We start from the raw sequence: 23,606 nt of genomic DNA, 5'->3' as shown, positions 1-23,606 counted from the left end.
ACCAGCACAGTTTCATTTTTATTGCTCTAGTTCTTTTGTCAATTTTTCAATCCTATCTGGTTAATATGCTGTAACATGTCATCGATTTTCTTTGTATCAGGTGCAAGTCATAATGGTAACTGTGTCTGACGTTAACCAATTTAAAAGCTTTTATCAGTATTGCCGTTGCAGGAGCATTTGTAAAATGATTCTTCACTGTTGTAATGTATTTATTATGAAATGCATTTTTAAGTACCATTTCAAACAGAATTGTTATAGGCAATTCATCCTTCATGAATTTTTTTTAGTATAATGGAACTTAGTAATTATGGTGGATATGCTTTCTGTTACAGCGTCACATATACAAGTATGAAAAATTGTTGAAGAATTCAAGACGCCCTGAAGTGTTAGTAAAAGAAATCAAGGTGGGCATTATTGTTAGTTTCAAATTTTGGGTGCTTTGGCAGTTCATTATCTTTATTGGACAATACCAACATTTAATCCTGTTAGTTTTTGGTTTGCTATGTTGCTTTTATGTGAAATTGATACATCTTCAAGCTTTCCCTTAGATTTCTCTGAAAATCTGAACTTTTGAATTCACATATCAATATATAATTAATGTAATGCTTTTAATGTTGCTTCTAGAATTTGATCTGGAAGGGACAAAATTAACTTAATGCTACAACATTAATCAAGTAGCAAGGTGTTTAATTTACTTGAGTAGACGCAGCAAGGTGCTGGATTTCCGTTGGGCATCAAGGTTGAATTGAGTCAACCAAAATGACCTTGACTATTAAAAAGAAATATAAACCTCTACATGGCCTAGGAATGGTATTTTTATTTTATTTTTTTTTCCACAAATAGAAATTACTGTCATCAGTTATCCAAAAGTTTTAAAAATGAATTGAATGTAAGATTGCATTTCTGTAATTTCAGAGCATGGTTGACTACTCCTTGTCTACGCCCATTCATGACACAAGTGTTTATCAGTTTCCCCTGGAGCTGGTGTCTGAAATACTGCAGCAGGTCAGGAACTGTTGACATTTCTGTAAAATAAAAGTAAAAGCTGATGCTCACGACACAAATTTGTGAAAGCTTTTTCCAAGAGCTCGAGCACAGCCATTACCCATGGCTTCCATATCACTGTTGACATTTTTCATAAAAAAAGCTGAAGCTCACGACACAAAGCTTTTTCCAAGAGCCATCGACTACAGCCATTACCCATGGCCTCACTCACTATAGATGCCTTTTGGCTCTCTTGGTGCTTTTTATCTCAAAAGAGTTCTGGGCTCAGTCCAGCTTTAAAAAAAGGTTTAATATCCTTTTAGTCAAATAAACTGTTGGTTTTAGCCAAATGTAAATGTTGCACTGAATGATGAATTTGGCAGAAAATGATAAAATGCTTCGTATTTTTATTTGTCATGTAATAATGTATTTAACCTTTAGCTAAAATCTACTATGCTGATGTTAATCTGTCGGCAGGATTAAATTAGTAAAGATCCTGATGAGAAGGATTTTTCTTTCTTTTTTCTTTTTAAATGTTCTTATGCAGTGTCATGTAATCTAAAAAAGAAATCACTTATTTTTTTCATATTGCCAAAATGTTTTCTTTCATTTCATCAAAATGTCAATTTCACTAACAGTCACCTGCTGTTACGCCTGTGGTCACACAATGAATATGCTTTGATATTTCAGAACGAAGAATTTCTGTCAAAAATTGAACACGAGAACATCATTGTTGCCATAGCTCCATTGTTGGAGAAGAACCACCCCACCCAGGAAATCTGTGACTTTTTCTCAAAGGTAGGGGGAGGGGCTTGTCTTGTGGCGCCTTCTGTTAGTTAAGTGGAATGATAATTGTAAGAATACTCCCTGCTTGGTATTGTTTGTTCAAAGAGTATTTCAATGAATGAAATGTTATATAAACCATTGTGTAATTATATTTTTTTATGTGTTAATGAAATATAGTTAATTTAGTCAGTGAATAAATGGAAAAAATGAACTTTTGTAAATTTTTTTAAAGCAAATAAAATCATATAATAATTTGAAAACTGAAAAAAAAACTATATTTGATTTTATGATATTGCAGTTTATTGTTTTCAAAAAAGGCTGTTAGACCTTCATCAGCTTTCTTAGAAAAATGTGCTAAAACCAAAACTAACTGCCACACCTGTGCATTATAATGGTGATATATGGTTGCTTTATATATTCCAGCATTGTCGTAACAGTCCAAGATCAAAAATTGTCATTGAACTCTTCACGCCAGTGGTGCATAGGATTTTAAAACACAATATGGTAAGTGGTTGAAACAGAATGTAAGGATTCTGCAGGCCTAAAAAGTCTCGGTACAAAAACTTAAAACTAAACCAAATCCTATTTTGGTTCTTTGCACATAAATATAAATAACACAGGCATGAGATTTTTCCGTCTTTTGGCGGAATTCCGACTTTTTTCCTTCAAAAATGTCATTTTTTATATCATTGCAAATCCGTTGAGAAAATTTCAGGGGGGGGGGTAGGGGTACCCTTCCCTTCCCCGGCGAGACCCTTCACTCATCGGCACTCGCATGTTTTCAATTTTGACCTTGCCGAAAAACGTTACCAACCGTACATATATATCGATTCTGGGACGCACTGTTATCAAGGGGGAAACTTTTGCGACATCTATACGACATTTATACAGTCATTGAATGCAATTACCGTAAAACGGCCTGTATCCTGTTCATATAGCGCTGCGCGGTTTTTTCCATGTGGTATCGTGTGTCGCTTTTGCGTTTTGGAAAATGAAGCTACTTGAGGCCGGTGTAAACGACGATAGAGTCAGAGAAATCGATAAAGGGATTAAGAATAAATTCAGATAGGTTGTTTTACTAGATCGGTTGTGTGTATGTCGTATGAAGACATTGAACTTGCATCTGAAAATTTTCATGTTTTGAGTTGTCGACTTGTCGCTCGTTTAAAATTGTGCCCAACTGTTGAATCACTAAATCTACTGATCGTCTGATGTGATGACGGTGTTGTCACTAGTAATAGTATAAACGATAGTTGTACTAGATCTATGACATGGTTTAAACGTACATCAACAGAATTAAATGCTGAATTAGAGATCAGTAACGTTCTCACTCAGTCACTGGTGTGTGTGTGTGTGTCACTGAGTGTGTGTGTGTGTGTGTGTGTGTTACTGTATTATAGTGTATACTGTCAATCAAACTATTCCTACATGTATAGGCCTAGCCTACGTGTGCGTTAAGATTTTTCTTCGAAAAATCTTTCAGACTTTTTTATCAAAACCAAATCTCATGCCTGATAACAAGACTTTTTACTTAGGCCATGATTGGTTTAATTAATTATTTTTTTGCAAGACTTAATTGATTAAAAAATAAGCCTATGAAATTAAACAATCGATAAGGTAGTCACTGGGTAGACTGAGGTTTGTTACAGTTGTAAGCAATAGCAGGCCTGTAGACAGCAATTTCAAAAGGAGGGTTCTTTTTCTGAAAAAGCGGACCTTTTACCATGAAACCTGAAACAAGGGTGTTTTTTCTAACCGTCCCCCCCTCCCCCTACAGGCCTGAATAGAAATTACACAAGCCGAATGTACAGCTAGGACAGATGTTTATTTCATGTTCATCCTTCACCTAATGTCATTGTCCTGATAAATATGACGCATGCAGTCAGAACAAAATAATGGGACATAATTTTTTAATCATGCATTGAAATCATAGAGGATGTACAGAGAAGAGATGCTGGTATAGAAATCAAAACCACAATACTGCTCTCATCACGTACGAATGAACAATGAAATAGAGTCATACATTATATATAGGTTTAATTTCCTTTAATGCTCTCACAAAAGTACTTGCTGGCTAAAAGTGGCTTTTTAAGAGAGAAAATGTACATGTCACAAGAGCAGCTGGTTGTGCAGTTTTCAAAGCTTTGTGTAGCTATGGAAAATGAGTAAAAACGGTGCATCAGTTTGTTTCATAGCAAGTCATAAAAGATTAATACACGATTTTTTTATGAATGGCAGAAAATGCTGCTACAGAGCGATGGTAATGTTTGCTGAAATTAACAAACCAAAGGGGTTACAAAGGCCAATTTAGCTTTGGGTAACCAAGTGTGACAGGATGTTCTTTATGTATCCCATTGTGATTCATAGGATGTGTTTTCCATCTCATTATATTAATTATTTATTCCATACCCCCCCCAAAAAAATACGATGTAACAATAAACATTTTTAAACCTGTGAATTGCACACACACACTTATGCACATGCTCTCTCTCTCTCTCTCTCTCTCTCTCTCTCTCTCTCTCTCTCTCTCTCTCTCTCTCTCTCTCCGCATTTACAGCAGTACATAAAAAGATAGAAATTGACCATTAATGTTTTTTATGCCTTACCGTGAATCCTTGATAAATTTCTCTGTTCTAAAGACCAAATTAATGTCATTTTCCACAAGACTGGCTGAATATTTTTGTTTAAGGTGCTAGAAACATATATGAAGAAAAAGGCTGTGTGAGATACCTACACGTTTTTTCATTCCAAAAATTAATTGTCATTTTAAGGGATTTATAATATTTTATTGATTATTGACTTTTAGAAGTTGTGTTATATGTATGCTTAATGGCATTGTTAATGGGATTGTAGAAGTCATAGTGTTGTTTCGTCTCAGACTACATGATTGTAGTCTGTTTTCTGTATTTTTGTGACTGCATCAGAAATAATTTTATTCAGAAGACTCCATTTGATCAGAGACATTAAGTTTCAAGGTGCCAAAGCAAAACGGGCAGAGAAAATGTGCTTAGATCCATGCATTACTTAAGAAAGTATTCAGATCATTGAAGGGGTCATGAAAGGGATTTAAAAGAATAATAAATCTCATTTTGTCACTCATATTTTTTTATTGACTCATTTTTAAGGACTTTGGAAAGCATCCACGCTCTAGAGCCTTCATCACAGAGTATATTCAGGCCTTGAGCTCACAGAATGACGGAATCCGAGTGGTAAAGAATTTTGTGAAAACGTAAGTATTAAAAAACTTTTTATAGATATTTTATCAACTTTTCATGAAGTTTTCTCTAAAAAGACAGTTTATAGATATGTTTTCAAAGGCCTGTAGAAATATAAGTAATGGCCACTTCTTATTCATGGATAAAAAAATTAATTAAAGATTGAACAATTTTGCTTTTGTGCTATAGGTCTCATTTGTGTGGAAAAATAAACAATTTTACTTACTTAATACTAATAGTTCTCATTTTGACCATATTCACTACAATAGGCAGCACTATTACCCCATTCCCAAATATATTTAGATTGGTCTATCCCCCTGGGGAGTCTTGCTAGATTGGTGTCAGCTTAACCGGCTTAAATGTCTGTCCCGCCTACTAAAAGCTGTAAGGGGGTAATTAACTGTCGTACGTGCTTGACTGACAGAAATTTAGCGTGAACCTCCAGGGAGTTAGGTCAATCCAGATGGATCGATCTAAATCTCTGGGAATACACTCTATGATGCAACTTGTTGATTTCCAACCTGCCTAGTTGGTCTCTAGATGGTGCTGATATGCAAGACAGGCTTTGCTGATATTGCATGCACACATTTTCTTCCTATACAGTATGTGTAATAGTTAAGATAGTCTACAATATATTATATATAATATATATTTCAGTATGCATGGTCCAACCAGTGTATGTCCACATCCCAGAGTGCTGCCCAACTTGGTGGCTGTTTGTTTTGCTGCCATCTATGGATGCTACGAAGACAGAAAAACGTAAGTCATTTAACCTCCATCTTTGTATTCATCTACAATTTCAGCTACTGTTTTCATTTATTCATAAAATTCATTGTTTATGAAGTATGCCTGCGGTTAGATCAGATGAAAGGGCAAGCCCGTGGCTTTGTTAGCCCTTAGCTGAGACCTCAGTGTTGCGAGATCATTCTCAGTGGTTTTATGTATTGTTGGAGGAATTCTGGCATGTTTCCAATGTTAAGTTGGCATTTGAATTGTCAATAGAAAAGTATGAAATATCAGAACATGTTATGATGAGGAATTTTTATTATTGTTTGTTTTATTGTGTTTGTTGTGACCTTCTGATTCTCAAGAAAAGGATGTTTAAAAAAAGGTCAGAAATTCATCATTGTACAGGCAAAAAAAAAAAAAAAAATCAAAGTCTTGCACATTGTAAAAGTGACAGTGATTAACCATTGATGGGGATTAGCAAAGCAAATGTGGTATTTGTCAAAGAACAGTGCTAATATTAAGTGGAAGCTTGAGATGTTTCTCAGGACAGAAAATAAAAATAGAATTTAATTATAGGAAGGCACAAATTCCAGATCTCCTAATTCTTTAATTTAGTGCCCTGTTTATTTTATTATAACATTCTTCAGTCTAGGTGCAAAATGAAGAATATTAAGCGAAAAAAAAAAATTACTTGACAGGTTTCATAATGATTTAACATGATTTAGTCATTCTGGATGGAAAATAATTTTGATTATCAACAACGCAACATGCTAGGAATATATCATTGAGAGTTTGTCTGTTCTTGGCTATTTCACTGGAGTTGTCATTTAGGAATACAGATTATCACAGCGCCATTGATAAATGCTTAATTTCCTTGACATTTCAGATTTATGCTCAATAATAACAGCATCAGCAGCTACATCATGACTGAAATACATGACCGCCTAACCTGTTACCTTGCCATTCTAGAGACCATGTAAGTTGCCATTACATCTATACATTACATGTCCTGTGGCAAGCTCTATACGCAAGGAATATCCTACGTTAGATTTTAGCTCGGTAGAAAATCTTTGGAGAGGCGGGCCTACACACGATGTGTGTCATTTGATATATGCTGTAAACTGTTTATTTTCCTAATGCTAGCATTATGTTGTTGTTTTATTAACATATATATAAAGGCCATATTGACTCGACCAACTTGAATTTTTTTTTTTTTTTGGTTACGCTGATTGTGTATTATGTATATTATGGGCTTGTAAAAACACTTTGTACTTTCTGCTCATGTTGGAATAAATTGTCTATCTATATGAAGTCGGAAGGTTTACCTGATGTGTATTTATATTCTTCTTGCAAGCTATAACAGCCTAAAGAATAGGGACACACAAAGAAGGAAAATTTGACAATTAAAAACAAATTAAGAATGATCATATGTATACAAGCATATGATTTAATGTTACTGTAACATTTGAGTTTGCAAAAAAAATTGCCAGATATTGATTTTATATCAGTGAAAAGTATTAATGTATTTCTCAAATATCAGTCCTAGCTGGATCCTGTTTTTTTTAGGACCAGCCCCTTTAGTCTGAATACGTGACAAAATGCATGTTTTCAATGTGGAAAAAAATTGAAGAACAATTTATTCAATTGAAATAGCAGGAAATACCATCTTTTATGTGAATTACTCCATTAGTGACGCCAATACTTCATTTGTAGGATCAAAAAAATATGATCCTACTGAGCTAGAAAATGTGATATTTCCTGTGTGCTTAGATATTATGGACACCTATTATTTAAACCTTGTTATACCTTACTATTATGCAGATTCTTGGGAATGTCATTACCTTGGATCCTTGATTCTTGGAAATTGATGTATATAACAGTTGGTGCACAGAAAATATTCCTGAAACTGTGAATTGTTTCTTGTGGAAATGTTTTTATTTTGAATTACAGAATTATCCTTTGGGTAATTAATATTTTCAATTTCAAGGTGTTTGATTTATGATAGTGATTTGACATTCGTTTAATTTTATTCTACTGATGTTTGAATATTATTTCTACAGGTCAGAGTTTGAAGACTGGAGACCCAATTTGGCTAGTTTTCTGCAACCTATACCATTTCCAGACGAGTAAGTAAAATACACAATTACATATGAAACAAATTATTATCATTATCATTATCATCATTTAATATGAATGGTAAAGAAGTTATTGGATGTAAAAACCTGCCCCATTATGCATTGTAAAGAGATAAGAAATTATACATAAATGGTTAATTGATTGTCATTTTAATAGTGTTGTTAATGGTTTGACACATAAAAAAAATTACATAAAAATAAATGGAATAAAAAAAAAAGGAAGATGCATACGAACAGTAAAATTGACACAAGCTATTATGATGATTTATTTGTTTTGATGTCCAATTGCCCATAATTTTTTGTCTAAATCCTCTAGGAACCCAATAGAACCTGATGTTTAAGTATGCATACACCTTGTTCTTTGTTGCTATATGTTTAATTAGAAAAAAGAAGGAAAATTAGACATTTGAATTAAATTAAGAATGATCTTATGTATACAGGCATGTGAATTGATGTCGATACATTACATTAGAGTTTGCAAAAAATTGTACCAGGTATTGATTTTATAGCTGCAGTACAAAGTATAATAACGATGTATTTCTCAAGTATCAATCCTGATGGCTTCTGATTTTTTTAGGACCCGCCCCTTCAGTCTGGAGAAATATGTGTGTATACCAATAATTCCATTAATTTCAAAAGCATGCTTGGTTTATTGAAGATATAGTTGGTTATCCTCTTAAAGCACATGATACCAGGAGATCATCAAAAATTTAAAAGTTCGAGGAATTTAAGACAGTAATGAGGGCTTATCTCAGAATTAAGAAGTGTCATTGACACGGGTTTTGTGTAATGTTTGCGTAATTCCGACTTGTTCCATTATTTTCTGTTCTATACATTCCAGTGTGCAAGGATTTCAACTGTGATAGTAATTAAAAACAGGCCCAAAGCCAGCCATTTCTAAAGAGTGGTTCTTTTTCTGAAAAAAGTGGATCTTTTACCAGGAAACCTACATGTACCTAGATAAAATTTTGTCTAGAGGGAACCTTTTCTCGATACAAAATGGGGGTTCTTTCAAACTCTCCAAATCCCCCTGTGGTTACAGACTTGAAAAAGCCACTTTAAAACGGTTATGAGCAAAAATTGTCTGCATCACTAACATGCCTCAGAGAATCTCAAAATGTCTGTGTCACTGACGTGCCTTAGAGAAGCAGTTATGAAAATGTGACAAAAATGTCTGCATCACTGACTTGCCTCCACTTTTTGTGGATAACCCAAATCCAAATTAATTTTTAACCCTTTATTTGTGGTCTGATTTTTATAGAAGCCAAGTACATCTTTACTCATTAAAAAAATTATAAGAGAGAATTAAACCTGATTCTTCATACTCTTTCCTGCTGTGAAATATTACATGATTGGAACCTGACCTTTTTTTTTATTTGTCTCTAAGTTATTGTCATGACGTCAACTTATTATCTTCATTCCTGTTTCTTCTTGGACAAAGCAAGAAAGGGTATTAAGAGCATGTGGTGATTATCCTGTTAACAAGGTGATTAGGATTTTAGATTACTACTGTGTTCTTACCCTCCTCATTGGCCAAATGACCATGATCTTTTTGTGTAGATCATTGTTATTGATGGGGAGCACTCTGGACTGTTAATTGTAAATTTTGGCATATGTATTGAAGGATTATATCTAAGTATCATATGTTTTAAGGATATTGTTTTTCTGTGCTATCTTTTTCAAATATTACTGGCTGATTTTCTGGGTAGTAGTAATTTGTTCGGATGAAGTCGAGGTGTCATTGGCCCATTTTGCAGATGAATTAGAGGTCTGAGGCCACTTTCACAACAGCAGGCTAACAGTGGACAAATTTGGAAACTGAAGATTTTATGTGAAACAGGCTTCCAAGTTCCATTTTACTCTCTCTGCAGGCTTAAAACATGTTTTCTTTTGCAAACCTAATTACAGAGAGAGTGATAAAGCATGATTATACAAGATTCTCCTTTTTTCTTTTCAGTGCCCTTGCTGATGAAGTCTTCACAGTGTAAGTATAAAAAAAGAAAGATGGAAAATTAGATTTTGGTGTTATAATGACAAGCTTTTTGGTATTTTTGTTTCGTGCAAAGAAACTGAATGCTGCGATGTCGTAATATTATCAGAAGTTTTGATGTGGAATGAGCTGACACGCAGTCAGGGGAGGGGGGGAGGATGGTTATTGTTGTTATCATCACATTTGACAAAGGATCCATTTTCTAGCTCCATGCCTTGGGACAGAACCAGCCAGCTTTATAATTTTTACAAATAGCTTGCTATTGTAGGAGGTAAATGGCCCATCTTTCACCTACACCAATAAGTTGACTTTGTTTTAAGTTAATTCTTGGGTCCCCAGATGGAAGTTTTCGACACAAGTTTATTGCAGCTATAAAGGTTATAGACAATGATTTCCTCACCTTTCAAAATGGGTACGGGTTTTTACTAGTTTGATTTGCATACAATAGTGGGATTCATCAGACAGTTGTGTAATCTTGAGGATTCTTAAGGACATCTCAAGATTATGTGGTAATTAAAATTTTTTAATGGCACACTTTTTCTAATATCTTAATTTTTCAGAATTTTTTTTTATTTTCAGACAAGCACCACAATGCATTTTCTGACATGAAGCCAACTTAAACTTTTCAGAACTATAAAATCAGCATTTCAAAAACAACAAATCATTATTTGGGACAGGATTTATGAAACCAAATGGACCAAGCAATTACCATAGTTACTTATTACCTCTGTGTTTTTCGGCATGTTGAAATGTGATGTTGGTACCGTTGAATAAAATTTCCCAGAACTATTGGATTGTTTTTATATTCTAATGTCAACACCACTTGCCTCTATTGCCTCTATTGGTTATAAAGCTAGTTTTTAACATGCCATGAAGGAGTTTGCAAAGCTGGTAGATTTTTTTAGTTGGATTAATAAAAGCAAAAGGGGGAAGGGCTTAGTAAAGCATACGAGCTTTGAAGCGATTCTCAAAAGCACTTGCTTCAATGATAATACAGGTACCTCCCAATTTAACTTAGACATTCAAAATGTGGAGGTAGAGCTTTTGTACTTTGAAATTGCTTCAAAGCTGTTTCCCGAAAAATAATTAATTAGTCCGATTTAGATACTACCTGTGTTTCTTATGCACCATCATACGTACACCAACAAAAAGTGTCATTTGAAGACTACAATGCAATCACTCTAAGCTCACAACTTAGTGTAAAATATTCAATTGCACTTGAACAAAAGGCCTATGATCTGTGCTAATCCTGGTAGGCTTTAAAGGGAATTATCATGAAAGATGTCTTTTAGATCAAAGCTAGCGATAAGTTCAATGGATAGTTAGAGTGCAGGTGAGAGTTGTGGGGTGGGGTGGGGGGGTGGGGTGGAGGTCATTGTTCTGTGATCGTGCTGGGTGGAAATGAGTCACTTTGTTTTGATGTGCAACAGTTTCACTCAAACATTGTGTTTAAACAACAACAAAAAAGAGTTCCCTGAAAGTCTCTCTTTGATGCATATTCTTACTGAATATATATTAGGTAGTTACATGACTCGAGGCTGAAAGCAAGAGGTGTACTGTTTGACTCCTTGTTCAACACTTCTGGACTAAGCAGACTGAGCACATTTCCTCAGTGATCTGATAATGAACATAAAATCCCCATGTTGATGATTATGTTGTGTCATCTGGGAGTCTGGACTACTTATTAAAAGCATCAAGTTAATGCAAGGCGCCGAGTGCATATACTCTTAATTGATTGTGGTTATACGATACAGTACATCTTAATTTGACATTAATTTGACCATGCAAATTGATTGAACGGCAAATTTTATTATTTGACAGCAATATTCACATGGATGCCACGTATAAGTGAACCCAGATGCTTTGTTACAAAATCATTAGTTTCACTGCTACTCCTGTGACCCCTGACTCAAGAGTTGCCAGAATCGGCATTTTATGATGAAATTATGAGAGACATCAGGCTTTGTAAGCAAGAGGAGTTCAGAGGGTACAAAAGAACTGTGTTTTTGACTGGAAATTTTCAATAATGAATCAAATTTGATCTGGATACTGAACTTGGTTCAATTAAGGGGCTAAAAAGGTAAAAAAAAAAAAAAGACCCTCCCCTCCCTCCTTTAAAACAGGCTTACTTGTAATAACATGATCATGATTTATTCAGTTTTTCCACCGGAGCTCTGAAGAGTGAAATGTCTCTCTGTTCCAGTCACATGTGTCCTGTGCTGAGACAGTTTGCGTTGGACAGTCGCTGTGAGGTTCACCAGTCTCTGTTGGGGATAAGAGAAGGCAAGGAGGGATGGTTCCACCTCTACTGCCCTGGCAACATGGCCTGCGAAGACGAAGGGGAACTTTTTGGAACAATGGTAAAGCCCCCTTTTACACTGGATGGCTTCCTTTCTGCATCCTGTAGTCTTGTTTGAGGTTTAAAAGATAATTCTTAACATGCTGACAACTGGTCGATCATTGAGCATTCATTGTGCAACCAAAGCGATGCTTGTGCTTCCTTTCTGTGACCACGACGATGCCACTTTCATTGGTTGCACAAAGAATGCAGAAAGGATGCCGTCAAGTGTAAAGGGGGTTGAAACAAAGTCAATAACAGGGGGCACTGTTGCTTTCACCTGCCTGCCCATCTTCAAAAAACAAAATGGCAGCTGTAAAATGTTAGTGTTATAGCTCTGATTTTGAGAATATTGCTGCTAAAAAAGCTTGTTTAATTCTATCGCTGAAAATTTTTGATTGAAAGAAGTTCTTAAAAGTTTAAAGTTCTGACAGTTTCCTTGGGTGTGGCTGAGTATTATAAATTCAACAGAAATAATTATAAAAATGTTTTTTTCAGTTGAAGGCCCTGATCTGTTGTTGCTGCAAGAGGAAAAAGTTTCTAGTGAGCATTATAAAGATGATCAACCCTTGTATGTTGCTGTCACTGAGAGAAAATGAGGCAGCTATGGAGGTAGGTAGATAAAGGCTTTAACCAAATACTATGTATGTCTTTAACCAGAGATTTGATACAGAAAGAACTTTTCAAAATGAAGGCATGGTATGTATATGTCCATGAATATTTTGATCACTGTCCTGCCCATGACTGCCCATACCATCACTGTAGCTGTTTGACACATTTTGTTGTTCCTACTAAAACTGCCAAATAGTAATTTTTGTTTTGCCTCAAACTTTTTTCTGAGGAGCTCTGTTTTGTGCTGTCGTGGCTGCATGGTAACTCTGCTGTCTTGCCCATAGGCACTCACTCGGAAGCTTTTTTCGAGTCACAGTAGCTATGGTGTGTAAAAGGCAGTTGTCTTTAAAAATTCAACATAACTGACATAATTTTTACCACAACTGTTGTTTACTGGAGAGAAATTCCAATATTTAAGAATCTGATGTGATTTATTGATTTATAAGTAGTGGCAGTGAGGGAAGTTGGAGGTTATGATGAGCAATATATATATATATATATATATATATATATATATATATATGTTGACTTGAGACTTTCCACGTGTTTTTATGGGTACAGGTATGAAGATGATATGATTATCTTTTGTAAACAGCAGTGAAAAAAAACACCTGTGCACATTCATCCAGACATATAATGAAGAAATCTGAAAAGATCATAGCATGAGAAGTGGCTGTTTAAATGTTGTGTGGTGTGCATGTGTTACTGCTATTCCTATGACAGGTTGTCAGAAACCCATTGATTGGTGTGGGTTTGGTTATTTGACCCAAGCAATCTTGGTGGGCGAATAAATGCTGAATTGTATAATGAGATGTTTGTCAAATTTATTTGTATAAATTAATGTTGTATTTGAGATAGAATCTTTCTTTCTTTGTTTGTTTATCAATTTTTGCTGAAACAAGTGAATCTGAGTAGAATAAGACTTGCTGAAATATATCGGAGATTTTAAGACTACAAAAGCATATATAGGAGGTGAAGAGGTGAGGGAAGAAATAGCAGCAGGGGAAATGTGCTTTGCAAAATCAGTATGAAATATAACAGTATAATAAGTTCATTCACAGTTTTGCTCTTGGCTTACCCATTAACAACAACTAATGCTAAAATCCAAAAGGTCAGCATTATTGCCTGCGTGTTGTCATATGCTGCTTCAAATGTCATCAGCATTTTCGTTAAATTGTCAGATGGGAGCCTCCCGGAAACTCGTGACATAGGGAGATCTATTTTCATCTTGGAAGCATTGTGAAATCCTCTGAGAGGCTGACAATAGCATGGAGTTACCACTGTGCTCTTGATATGTAGAACAAGTGCTATAATTATCCTCCCTGTGAATAGGCTGCCTCTTGAACCCGATAAATTGAGATTTGAACCAGCACGAACTCTTCTTTGTGTGCAAATGAAAGGAATTATCCTTGCTATATATATATATGTGATCTTTCTGGACAATAGCAGTCAGTGGATTAGTGGTACAACAAGAGATATCTGTGTGGGTACAAGGGGTATATGTTTCATCACATTTGGTCGGGCACATCCTGCTCTGAGTTCAACTTGACTTTCAATTAGCTGTCAAGATGGTAACAAAAGAGACCGTGATTATTAGTTGTTGACAGTTATTTTGATCTTCATACACGCACACAGGTATGAACACAGAGAAGAGGGCATTTAAAACTGAACTGAATTCTAAATTGTGTCTTGAAATGAACTTGCTGAAGCACACAAGTCGCGTAGCAGAACTTGTGTGGTGTCACTTGACCCATGAGAGATATTTTGGTTTGAGTGGAGTTCACAGACATTTCATTTCATTCCCCCACATTCTTATTACATATCAGTGCCGTATTATATATCAGCCCAGAAACATTTTCCTTTTTCTTTCTTTTTTTTTTTGAGGGTTTTTATTTATTTTATTTTGCCTTTCTAATATGACATCCTACAGGGATTGCATGTAATAATAAATACAGCCCATACCATATTTGCTGCTTTCTTTCAGTCCAATTTGATTTTTTTTCTGGGGCGTTAAAATGTAGCATTACAGCTGAGCTAAATTAATTCATAGCCTGTCAAGTGGGGAAAAAAAATGTGAGAAGATTCCCTTAAATGCAATGTCAGTAAAAGGCCTGCTGTGTGCGTGTGGTTTCTTCACTGTTTGTAGCTAGGTGATTAGTAGATTCACAAAACGTAATCTGTCTGCTTGCACAGCATGTTTTATTCTGAATCAGAAATTTTAGCTGCCCTTGTTTTCAGAATATTCCAGGGTTTGATTAAAAAAAGGCAGTGGCTTGCCATTAACTTTGTGTGCAGTGTTCCCGCAGACTCCCTGGAGATAAACTTGACAACAAAAAAATATTTGTTTGGGCATTTCATTACGTCTGAGATCAACAAAAATTTGGGCATTCAAGTGTCAATTTGTAGTCCAATTTGTATCAATGTTACACTTAGAGACCATTCCCAGAGCCTCTCGTACTAACTGTGGATCGATCTATCTCCAAGGGGAGTCTTGCTAAATTGCAATCAACTAAAGCAGCTTACGTGTCTGTCACACCTACTGATGTAGCTAGAGTAGAGGGTAATTAATTATCGTTTCGCGGCTTTAGTAGGCATGCCAGACATCTAAGCTGCTTTAGCTGAAAGCAATTTAGCGAGAAACCCCTTGGAGATGGACTGATTCTGTTAGATCAATCTAGGTATGGGAACCCAGTCTAACTAAGCTGAAACATATTTGTCCAATGCTCCAGTGTCTAGCCCTTGTCACCTTCGTCAGGGAATATGTATCAAATTGTGAAATCAATTTGCTAGTGACAATCCACTTCTTATGAGATTTCCCAGGGCATTGAAGATTAGTTGATTTTTTATTATCATACCTGCATGCATTGTGTGGCTAATTTTAGATCTGAATTTTTTTTCCTGACTATTGCTCGAGAGATAGCAAAGTCTTTTTTAGTATTATTTTTGCAAAAGTTATGTTTTTTAATTAGTTAATCACTGTTGGTAGCTAGGAAGATTGATTTTAGGACCATGTAAAAGATAAGTGTATACACTTAGTATGTTTTACCCTCTTTAAATAAAGTTTATTATTATTATTATTATTATTATTATTATGGCCAACTTTGTATTTTTGACAGGTGCTGTGTGGAATGCTGGAACATGAAGTGATAGAGAACAATGACCTCAAGATGCAGATTATTACCACCTTACAAAGCACAGCCTCTGGAAAAAGAATGTACGCAGCGACTTGTGACCGACAAATTGCCTTAAGGGAATTGGTAAGAATAAAGAACTGTGAAGTGTTTACTCCAGCAAAAAGTTGTTCTGAAAAATATTGTTTTTTAAATAAAAGGGTAATCATGATCACGGTGATTGGTTTAATGACATATATATATATATATATATATATATATATATATATATATATATATATATATATATATATATAATACTTTTGTGCAGTTTGAAACATATTGGGTATGTAATGGATTCTTTTATGTAGTATGATTTGACTAAACTGGTAGAGATGCCCAATATTCTGAGGAAAACTGATCTTGATTAATAATTAAAGTGTTCCAAGGGGTAGCTCTTGGGGGTTTTTTATTCACGTCAGTCTTTTTTTTCTTGTTTTTTAAATAGTCTGAACTTATTCTTCCATATTTCATCTTCTCAGTAATGGGATCATTAGAGCTGGTTGCTTTTAAATAGCTTTTTTATTATTAAGAAAACTTTTCTTTTCCTTAGCAAAGAAGCTTAGTTGTAATAATCCTATTTCTAATAAGATGCTTGTTCTTCTTGATGCATAAGCTGGGATTTATCTCTGTAGCTTTGTTACACAAGCAATTCTGTTTTTTTTTTTTTACATAGCAACAGAAAGGTGGCCCCAAGAAGTTGACATTACCTTCAAAGTCCACGGATGCTGATTTGGCCAAGATGTTGAGTTCTGGCAGTTTTGGTAACCTGGAATGTCTCAGTCTTGCCTTTACCCAAGTCTCAAGTGCCTGTGCAGGAGAACTGATCAAACTTCCGTCTCTTAGATATCTAAATCTCTGGTCAACACAGGTGAGAAAATGTTCGATTTCTGACATGGTCTAAAAGATTCTTTCCTGGAGTTTTCAATCAAATTGAATTTTTCTAGAAAAAAAGAGCAATTTTTTTTTCTACTCGCGAATAATTGTTCGACCAAAACGTAAGCTTGGATACAGATGTTTTATATCATTTCTCATTGAATGTTTCAAGTCTAAATGACTGGCAAGTCACATACTTAGACCATCATATCATCCTGATCGTTTTGGAAGAAAATGATGAATGTCATGTACTTTTTTGAACTGGTTTTATCTTTTCTAAGGTCTGAATTGATAAAGGGAAGTAGCTTTGCAGCATACATAGATACACAAATGGAACATTTCAAACACAGATGATAGTAAAATTTACTGTCGTTCATAAGTAAATACATTTTTAGAATGATAAAGGCACATAACTTTCATTCATTAAATATCTAAATATCTGGTCTTAAATGGTATTTAAATCATTGAAAGTACAATGAAAAGGTTTATTGAAAGATGTCATGTACAAAGATATCTCTCATGCACAGAGAGGGAGAGGGAGCTGAGAAAATACCAAAAACTACAAAAAGGGACTTTTTTCCATTGAGCACCTGTTAGTTCATAGATATAAGATGCAAGATCTTCGTGTTTCAGTAATCTTATTTAGCAAATTGTTAATTGTTTCTATTAAATATTTTGTATGTTAGAGGGAATTTTCTTCTGACAATGTGACATTTAGACACAGACAGAAAAGCTGATTATATTCTTTATAGATGTACGCCCCAAACAAACTGCCACACAAAGATGACGTGGGTTTTGTTTATTGACTTTATCAATGCCGACCTACATGTTTGTCTTTTTTTAATTATTATTATTTTTTAAATATTTTTTTTCTTTTAAATACTCTCTCCACCTGTTTTTATTAAGTTCTTTGACGGGCATTCATTTCTGACACATTTTTTCATCTTTGTTCTAGTTCGGAGACACTGGTTTACAGCTGATATCAGAACACCTCCACAAACTACAAGTGTTGAATCTATGTGAAACCCCAGTAACAGATAAGGGCTTACAGTGCTTAGCAGGTAGGAATAATAAAGTAATAATAATAACAACAACAACAACAACAGGCATTGTTATATATAAGCCATAATATATTGAACTTTGGGTTATTTTAGACCACAACAGTTACTGTATTAAGAAAAACAAATGGGAGTCATATCTTATAATGATAAATACCTTATCCCAAAGGCCTCTCTTATTCTGAGGGCAGTGTCTTGATTCAAGATCTCTCACCTCAAGTTAGTCACAAAAATGTTTTGGCCTGCTAACCCCAAGCATAAAAGTGCATGCATGTATGTGTGTGTAATTAACACACACACATACACACACACACACACACACACACACACACACTAATTAGGATTTCTGTATTATGATTAAGTTAACTGGTCTGAGTGTTAAGATATTTTTCATTTTATGATCAGAACACACAGACACGCACACACACACATCTGATTAATGCAGGTAGTTTTAATAAATCATTGCATTTTCCTCTCTTCAGGTCTGAAGAATTTAAGAAAACTGAATTTAAACAGCACCAGCTTATCAGCATTAACATTTGAGAGTTTGAAGGTAAAGATCTAGTATAGTATTTCAAATGTTTCATTTGTACTTCATTGTTTTTCTAGGAAGGGAAAAGTATTTAAAACAATTGTTTTTCTTGGAAGGGGAAAGTATTTAAAACAATTTTATTTAGATTCAATCTACAGAGATAATATAAAGAGATTAACTGCTTTATATTGATTACATCTACTGGTGATGTTATTTTGCATCAGTACGCTTGGATTTTTCAGGAAAAATTACCAGGGCTTCAAGAGTGTGACGTACGTTACACAGAGGCATGGTGACTAGATGAAAGGGCTGCAGTAACTCTGTATGGTAGAGCTTAACAATCATCACTTTACACTTGCTATGGCAACCGAAACCATGGCAACCAGCACCATGGCTACTAAATACTTGTCAGATATGACTGATCACAAGCAGCATCATTGTTGGCTCAGTTGCCGTGGCAGTGAACAAAGTCTGGTGCTCCATGGCAACTGCAAATGTGACTGATCCAGTGACAATCAGCGCTATGACAACCAACACTGTGACAAACAGCACATGGAAGTCACATAGGTGGATGGTTGTACATTCTGACAGAATTGTGTGCTCAGGAAGTTCTTGGGAACGGAAGATCGAAAAAAGCACAGACTTATACATTCTGGGAAAGGCCCTTGTCACAAGAGAGCACAAAAACGGGGATTAAAATAAAACTTGGAAAAGTTGCCAGGAATCATAGACATTTATGTACTGCAGCACAACTAGCTATGGCATATATTGTAATGGTTGAATGTTAAAGCCTACTACTTCTGCAGCCTGGTTGTTGAAGTTAAACAGCCAATGACAATATTATACTAGTATAATCACACACACTAACGTTGTGAAAACAGTATATCAGTTGACACTCAGTATATATACATGTAGATCACAATACATATATTGTGTAGTACCAGTAAGTGTTTTGCGGATTTTGATATAGCCTTTGATATGGCAGGACCATATGTTACATGTGAATGTACAAAGGATTATTTATGTTATTTATTCATATTGTCTTTATTTGCCTCTGCTTTTATATACTGGATGAGATGTCTGTGAGAGAGGTGGTAAACTTGTTGAAGAATATGATACGTGTGAATATGGATGTGTGTGAAAAATGGGTCATCGTCAACAAAGGAATGCCCAAGATAACGTGGCCAAGAATGATTCCTGCCTCAGGGTTGAAATTGAATAAGCATACGCACGTGTCAGGTGTCAAAGTTTTATTATTTGGCAATTTTGATGTCGGTGTTATGTGCTATGGGCTAAAATAGAGTGTGAACTGAAAACAACCTAACACATTTGTTAAGTATGATGGTTGCATCCAGCAAACTGTATTCAAAAGTAGCTGTTACCCATCTTGACAAGATGCCCAACAAATTAAAAAGCCACTTTTTTTTTTTTTTTTTTTTTTTTTTTGTGAACATAATCAAAATTTTACTTTCAAGTGCCATTTTGCACCGCTGGTTGGTGACACGTTGTAGCGCAAAGGAGCAGGATATCTCAAAAGATTTGAAGAAGTTTTTTTTAATTGCTGATGATAAATTTAGCACAGCAATGTTGTTTTCATATGAAATGGTTAAGGTTTGTTGAATTATGGACTTATTGAAAGCATTCTCTCTTGTGTTATGTAAAAAATCACTTGTCCGTCAAAAATCGACTTGAATCTTTAAATCAATAAGAAATATGCCCTTTTGACAGGAATCATATTACTCATGTTGCTGCAAATACTTAAAATTACTTATCTCCATCTGAAATATTTCGAAGGTTCATTTTTCAACCAAAATATGGAAATCCTGAAAATTTGGCCTTCCATAATTTTGTGAATTTATCATCACTAATGACATGGTAGCTAAGGTAAACAGCAAAGGTCAAAAAAGCAGATTGCATTTGATGGTGGTTTTCATCTTAGTATATAGTGGCATGGCAGTTACAGTGGGCGTACATCCATGTGCAATATTACAATGATATATTTACAGATATAGGTATAAAAACCTTGTTTCTTGAGACAGCCATTTGTTTGCTGTCCTGATAGACAGTGTGTACATACATATTTATTTTAAGTCTTGAGGAACCTAAATATTATGACATGGCTGCCATCTTGGAGTGGTAGAGATGCCAAAAAAAAAAATGTTTTTTTCATGTTGTCGCTTGGACAATCGGACATCATTTCAAGATGGCAACCATGGAAAAATCTTGCTACACTCCTCCATACCCTTGTTTTGATGTAATTTAGATTGGTGCCCAGTTTTCATGTTTTGTTTGTGAAAAAAAAGTTTTCCTTGTTGTTTAGCCGCTTTAAGTTATGGTGCCAACTGTGCAGAGTAATTGTTTGTTATCAATGAATCCAAGTTATGTGTGCACTCCTCTGCGACGTAGAAGTATGTATTGTCTTTGTAAATAATTACAGTAAAAATATTACACCTCCGTGCTTTTCTTTGCAAAGATGCCACCCAAAAAGTTAGGCAAGTATATTATTTTATTATCAGTGGTGCAGGTTAAAGTGATTAGTTTAAAAAGGCAAAGCCATGTTTTAAGAGCTTTTCAGCTTCCCACTGCAGTGCTATCCTGTCAAGTGTTATATGCATGGCTTTCCTTTGACAGCTGTAAAGATGTATATTTTTTAATATAAAAGCTGCTTTAAGGTTTTCATGTCACAGAATATATTCATACAATATACAATCACATTTGTCATGCCATAGTTTGGTCTCCTAGATAGAACAGATTGCTATGGAAAACATCGCAGATTGTGGCGGCTCGTCTTTTAAAACATTCTAGTGTCAGCAGAGGAGGCTGATGGACCACTGTATGCCTTAATGTTGCAAAACATACATATAAATCAATTAATATATTGCTTTGCATATTATTTGTTAACCTTGCTATATATAAATATACATATATGTATACTGTAACACTAGTCAATCTGTAATGAACTGAAGATATTATTAGAAGTAGTATTTTGTTCAGGTAAAACCTCCGTTTGTGTCCGGTTCCGTCCCCCATATATATGTGCTGGCGTATAATTAGTTTCTAGTCCAAGCATACATATTCTTATGCTGTGCTGATGAATATGCTGCCTTATTGCAGTGTGCAATATTAAAGCTGTTCAAGATTTACCAAAAATTAACCAATCTGGGATTGGGTTACAAATGTGCATGTCACACTTACTGCTTTTCCACAGTCTTAAATCACTTTATTCAGGAAACAAATTATTATATGTTAACTAATCATTCAACGAGTATAACTGTTTTCCTATGTCCAGGATAAACAGTAGCTGTTATCCAAGGTTGAATGAATGAGTCTCAGTACTATTCTTTTTTTTTTTTCGTTTAATTTGCATGACCACGGGCATTTAACGCATTGAGACAAACAGAGTAAGTGGTCTGCACCCTTCCCCCCTCATACTTAACAGATGTCTCTCTCTTTCATTTCTGCCATTGTGGTCTTTTTTGTTTTGTTTTCACATATTCCAGAGACCAAATGAAAGCACTGGCAAAAACAGTTGTCCTTCGAATATATTTTTGAAGTGCACATGAAGGTACACTTTAATTTTTTTTTTTTAATTTAAAGTCAAAGAACATGTGGACACACTTTTTCAAAGAAATGGTCTCCATATTTTGATATTATTACTTCCTTTTTCATTTGGTTTGCCATTTAAACCATTGTGTAAAGAAGGCAAAACATTTAAGAGCACTTTGTAAATCATTTATTCAGTCCATTGGAGTTATGAGAAATACCAGACAAAATTAATTTTAAGTTAAAAGTGCTACACTGCATTTATTAAAATTTAAATATACTTATTAACATAAATATTGTCTATATTATTTCTATGTTAATGTCAATTTTGAAAATAAAATGTGTTTCTATATTAAAGTTCCTGTTTTAAATTATTCTTGGCACATTATAGTATGTGATAAGTATCCGACTCCCTTTATTTGGGTTAATAATACTGCATCAGATATCGAATGATAATAATCACTTATAAGCAGGACATACCAAAGGTAAAAAGAAGAAGAATATTTCATATGAATTAATTTTAATACACTGGTATGAAACATCAAAAGAATGAAAATTAATGTTCAATGGAATAATCTGCCCTTCTGCCAAGTATTTTGTACAAAAAACATTTCAGTGATTTTACAATTAAAATTTTGCACAACATTTAAAACACAATGGCTATTTTGCACTTAGATATACATGGATTGTATTTACAAATAAAATGAAATAATTTAGGGTGCGCATTCATATAAATATATACCTGTCACACACGCACACACACACACACAGGCACACACACTACATTAATATTTAACTTTGTCAAGGTTATGAATATGAGATGTAATTCTCTGTTGCAATTAAGTGAAACGAACATGAGCACTTGTGCAAAATTTACTTTTCATAAAAAAAAACTGTTGGTGAAAAAAAACAAAGCAAGGATAATTTTAGTTATCAGTGAGGATAAATTAGTAAATTATACATTATACTTAAAGAAATACTGAAATAATTCAAATTCTGATTGAGTATTTGGCAACTGTTGGTGAACAAATCCAGAAGGATAGGACAATCTTAGTTTTCAGTGAGTATAGGTAAGCAAATGATACTTTAAGAATAATTAAGATAATTAAATTTCTGATTGAGTTATCAGTGAGCACAATTTTCATTTATAAATATTTGATATCAAATGAAATGTAATTTTGACAAATTGAGTCGGGACAACTACATATGGATTGCCGTGATATTATCATGTGATATATTTGCAGGTAATATATAGAAAGAAAAAAGCCAATCCTCAAGATTTTGATCATTTCAGGCATTGCCGTGATGGGCGATTTTGGAGCCAGAGTCCCAACTGCCGCAGCACTGGATGCAATATAAAGTCTCATCGTGCTGAAGTGAAAAATCAAATGACACCACATGACTACATACTGAGGGACCATTCTCAGAGACTATCGCACTAACTTCAATTTTTGCCAGGTAGGGATGAAAAATTTTTTTCTTCATTATAGTGACCGGTAGGTGTGTTTCATCATTTGTAGTGAGGATAAAGTACTGGAAGAGTGGTTGTGTCATTATTAAGGCAGAAATAGAGCCAAAACTCTCTCCACCCCCCCCCCCCCCTCTCTCCAAATCCTATTCTCAGGTGTGCTTTTTGAC

The 23,606-nt window shown here is 34.7% G+C and overlaps 1 protein-coding gene across 1 annotated transcript in view; it reads left to right on the top strand.

The window, feature by feature from the left end:
- Positions 1-22,325, top strand: part of LOC106181403 (C-Maf-inducing protein) — a 41,551-nt gene extending 19,226 nt beyond the window's left edge. Inside the window, exons 4-19 of the mRNA XM_013565773.2 lie at positions 333-404; positions 916-1,005; positions 1,675-1,782; positions 2,194-2,274; positions 4,896-4,999; positions 5,643-5,744; positions 6,601-6,690; positions 7,775-7,840; positions 9,807-9,833; positions 12,043-12,199; positions 12,676-12,789; positions 15,906-16,046; positions 16,636-16,830; positions 17,791-17,896; positions 18,376-18,446; positions 18,668-22,325. Coding sequence (XP_013421227.1) covers positions 333-404; positions 916-1,005; positions 1,675-1,782; positions 2,194-2,274; positions 4,896-4,999; positions 5,643-5,744; positions 6,601-6,690; positions 7,775-7,840; positions 9,807-9,833; positions 12,043-12,199; positions 12,676-12,789; positions 15,906-16,046; positions 16,636-16,830; positions 17,791-17,896; positions 18,376-18,446; positions 18,668-18,721 — 1,578 coding nt within the window. The 3' untranslated portion in view covers positions 18,722-22,325. The remainder of the gene's footprint in view (positions 1-332; positions 405-915; positions 1,006-1,674; positions 1,783-2,193; positions 2,275-4,895; positions 5,000-5,642; positions 5,745-6,600; positions 6,691-7,774; positions 7,841-9,806; positions 9,834-12,042; positions 12,200-12,675; positions 12,790-15,905; positions 16,047-16,635; positions 16,831-17,790; positions 17,897-18,375; positions 18,447-18,667) is intronic.
- The last annotated feature ends 1,281 nt before the right edge of the window (positions 22,326-23,606 follow it).

The sequence above is a fragment of the Lingula anatina genome, chromosome 4 (assembly GCF_051362555.1).
Source record: "Lingula anatina isolate TDL-2025a chromosome 4, LinAna3.0, whole genome shotgun sequence".
NCBI lineage: Eukaryota > Metazoa > Brachiopoda > Lingulata > Lingulida > Lingulidae > Lingula > Lingula anatina.
This window is presented reverse-complemented; position numbering and strand designations above follow the sequence as displayed.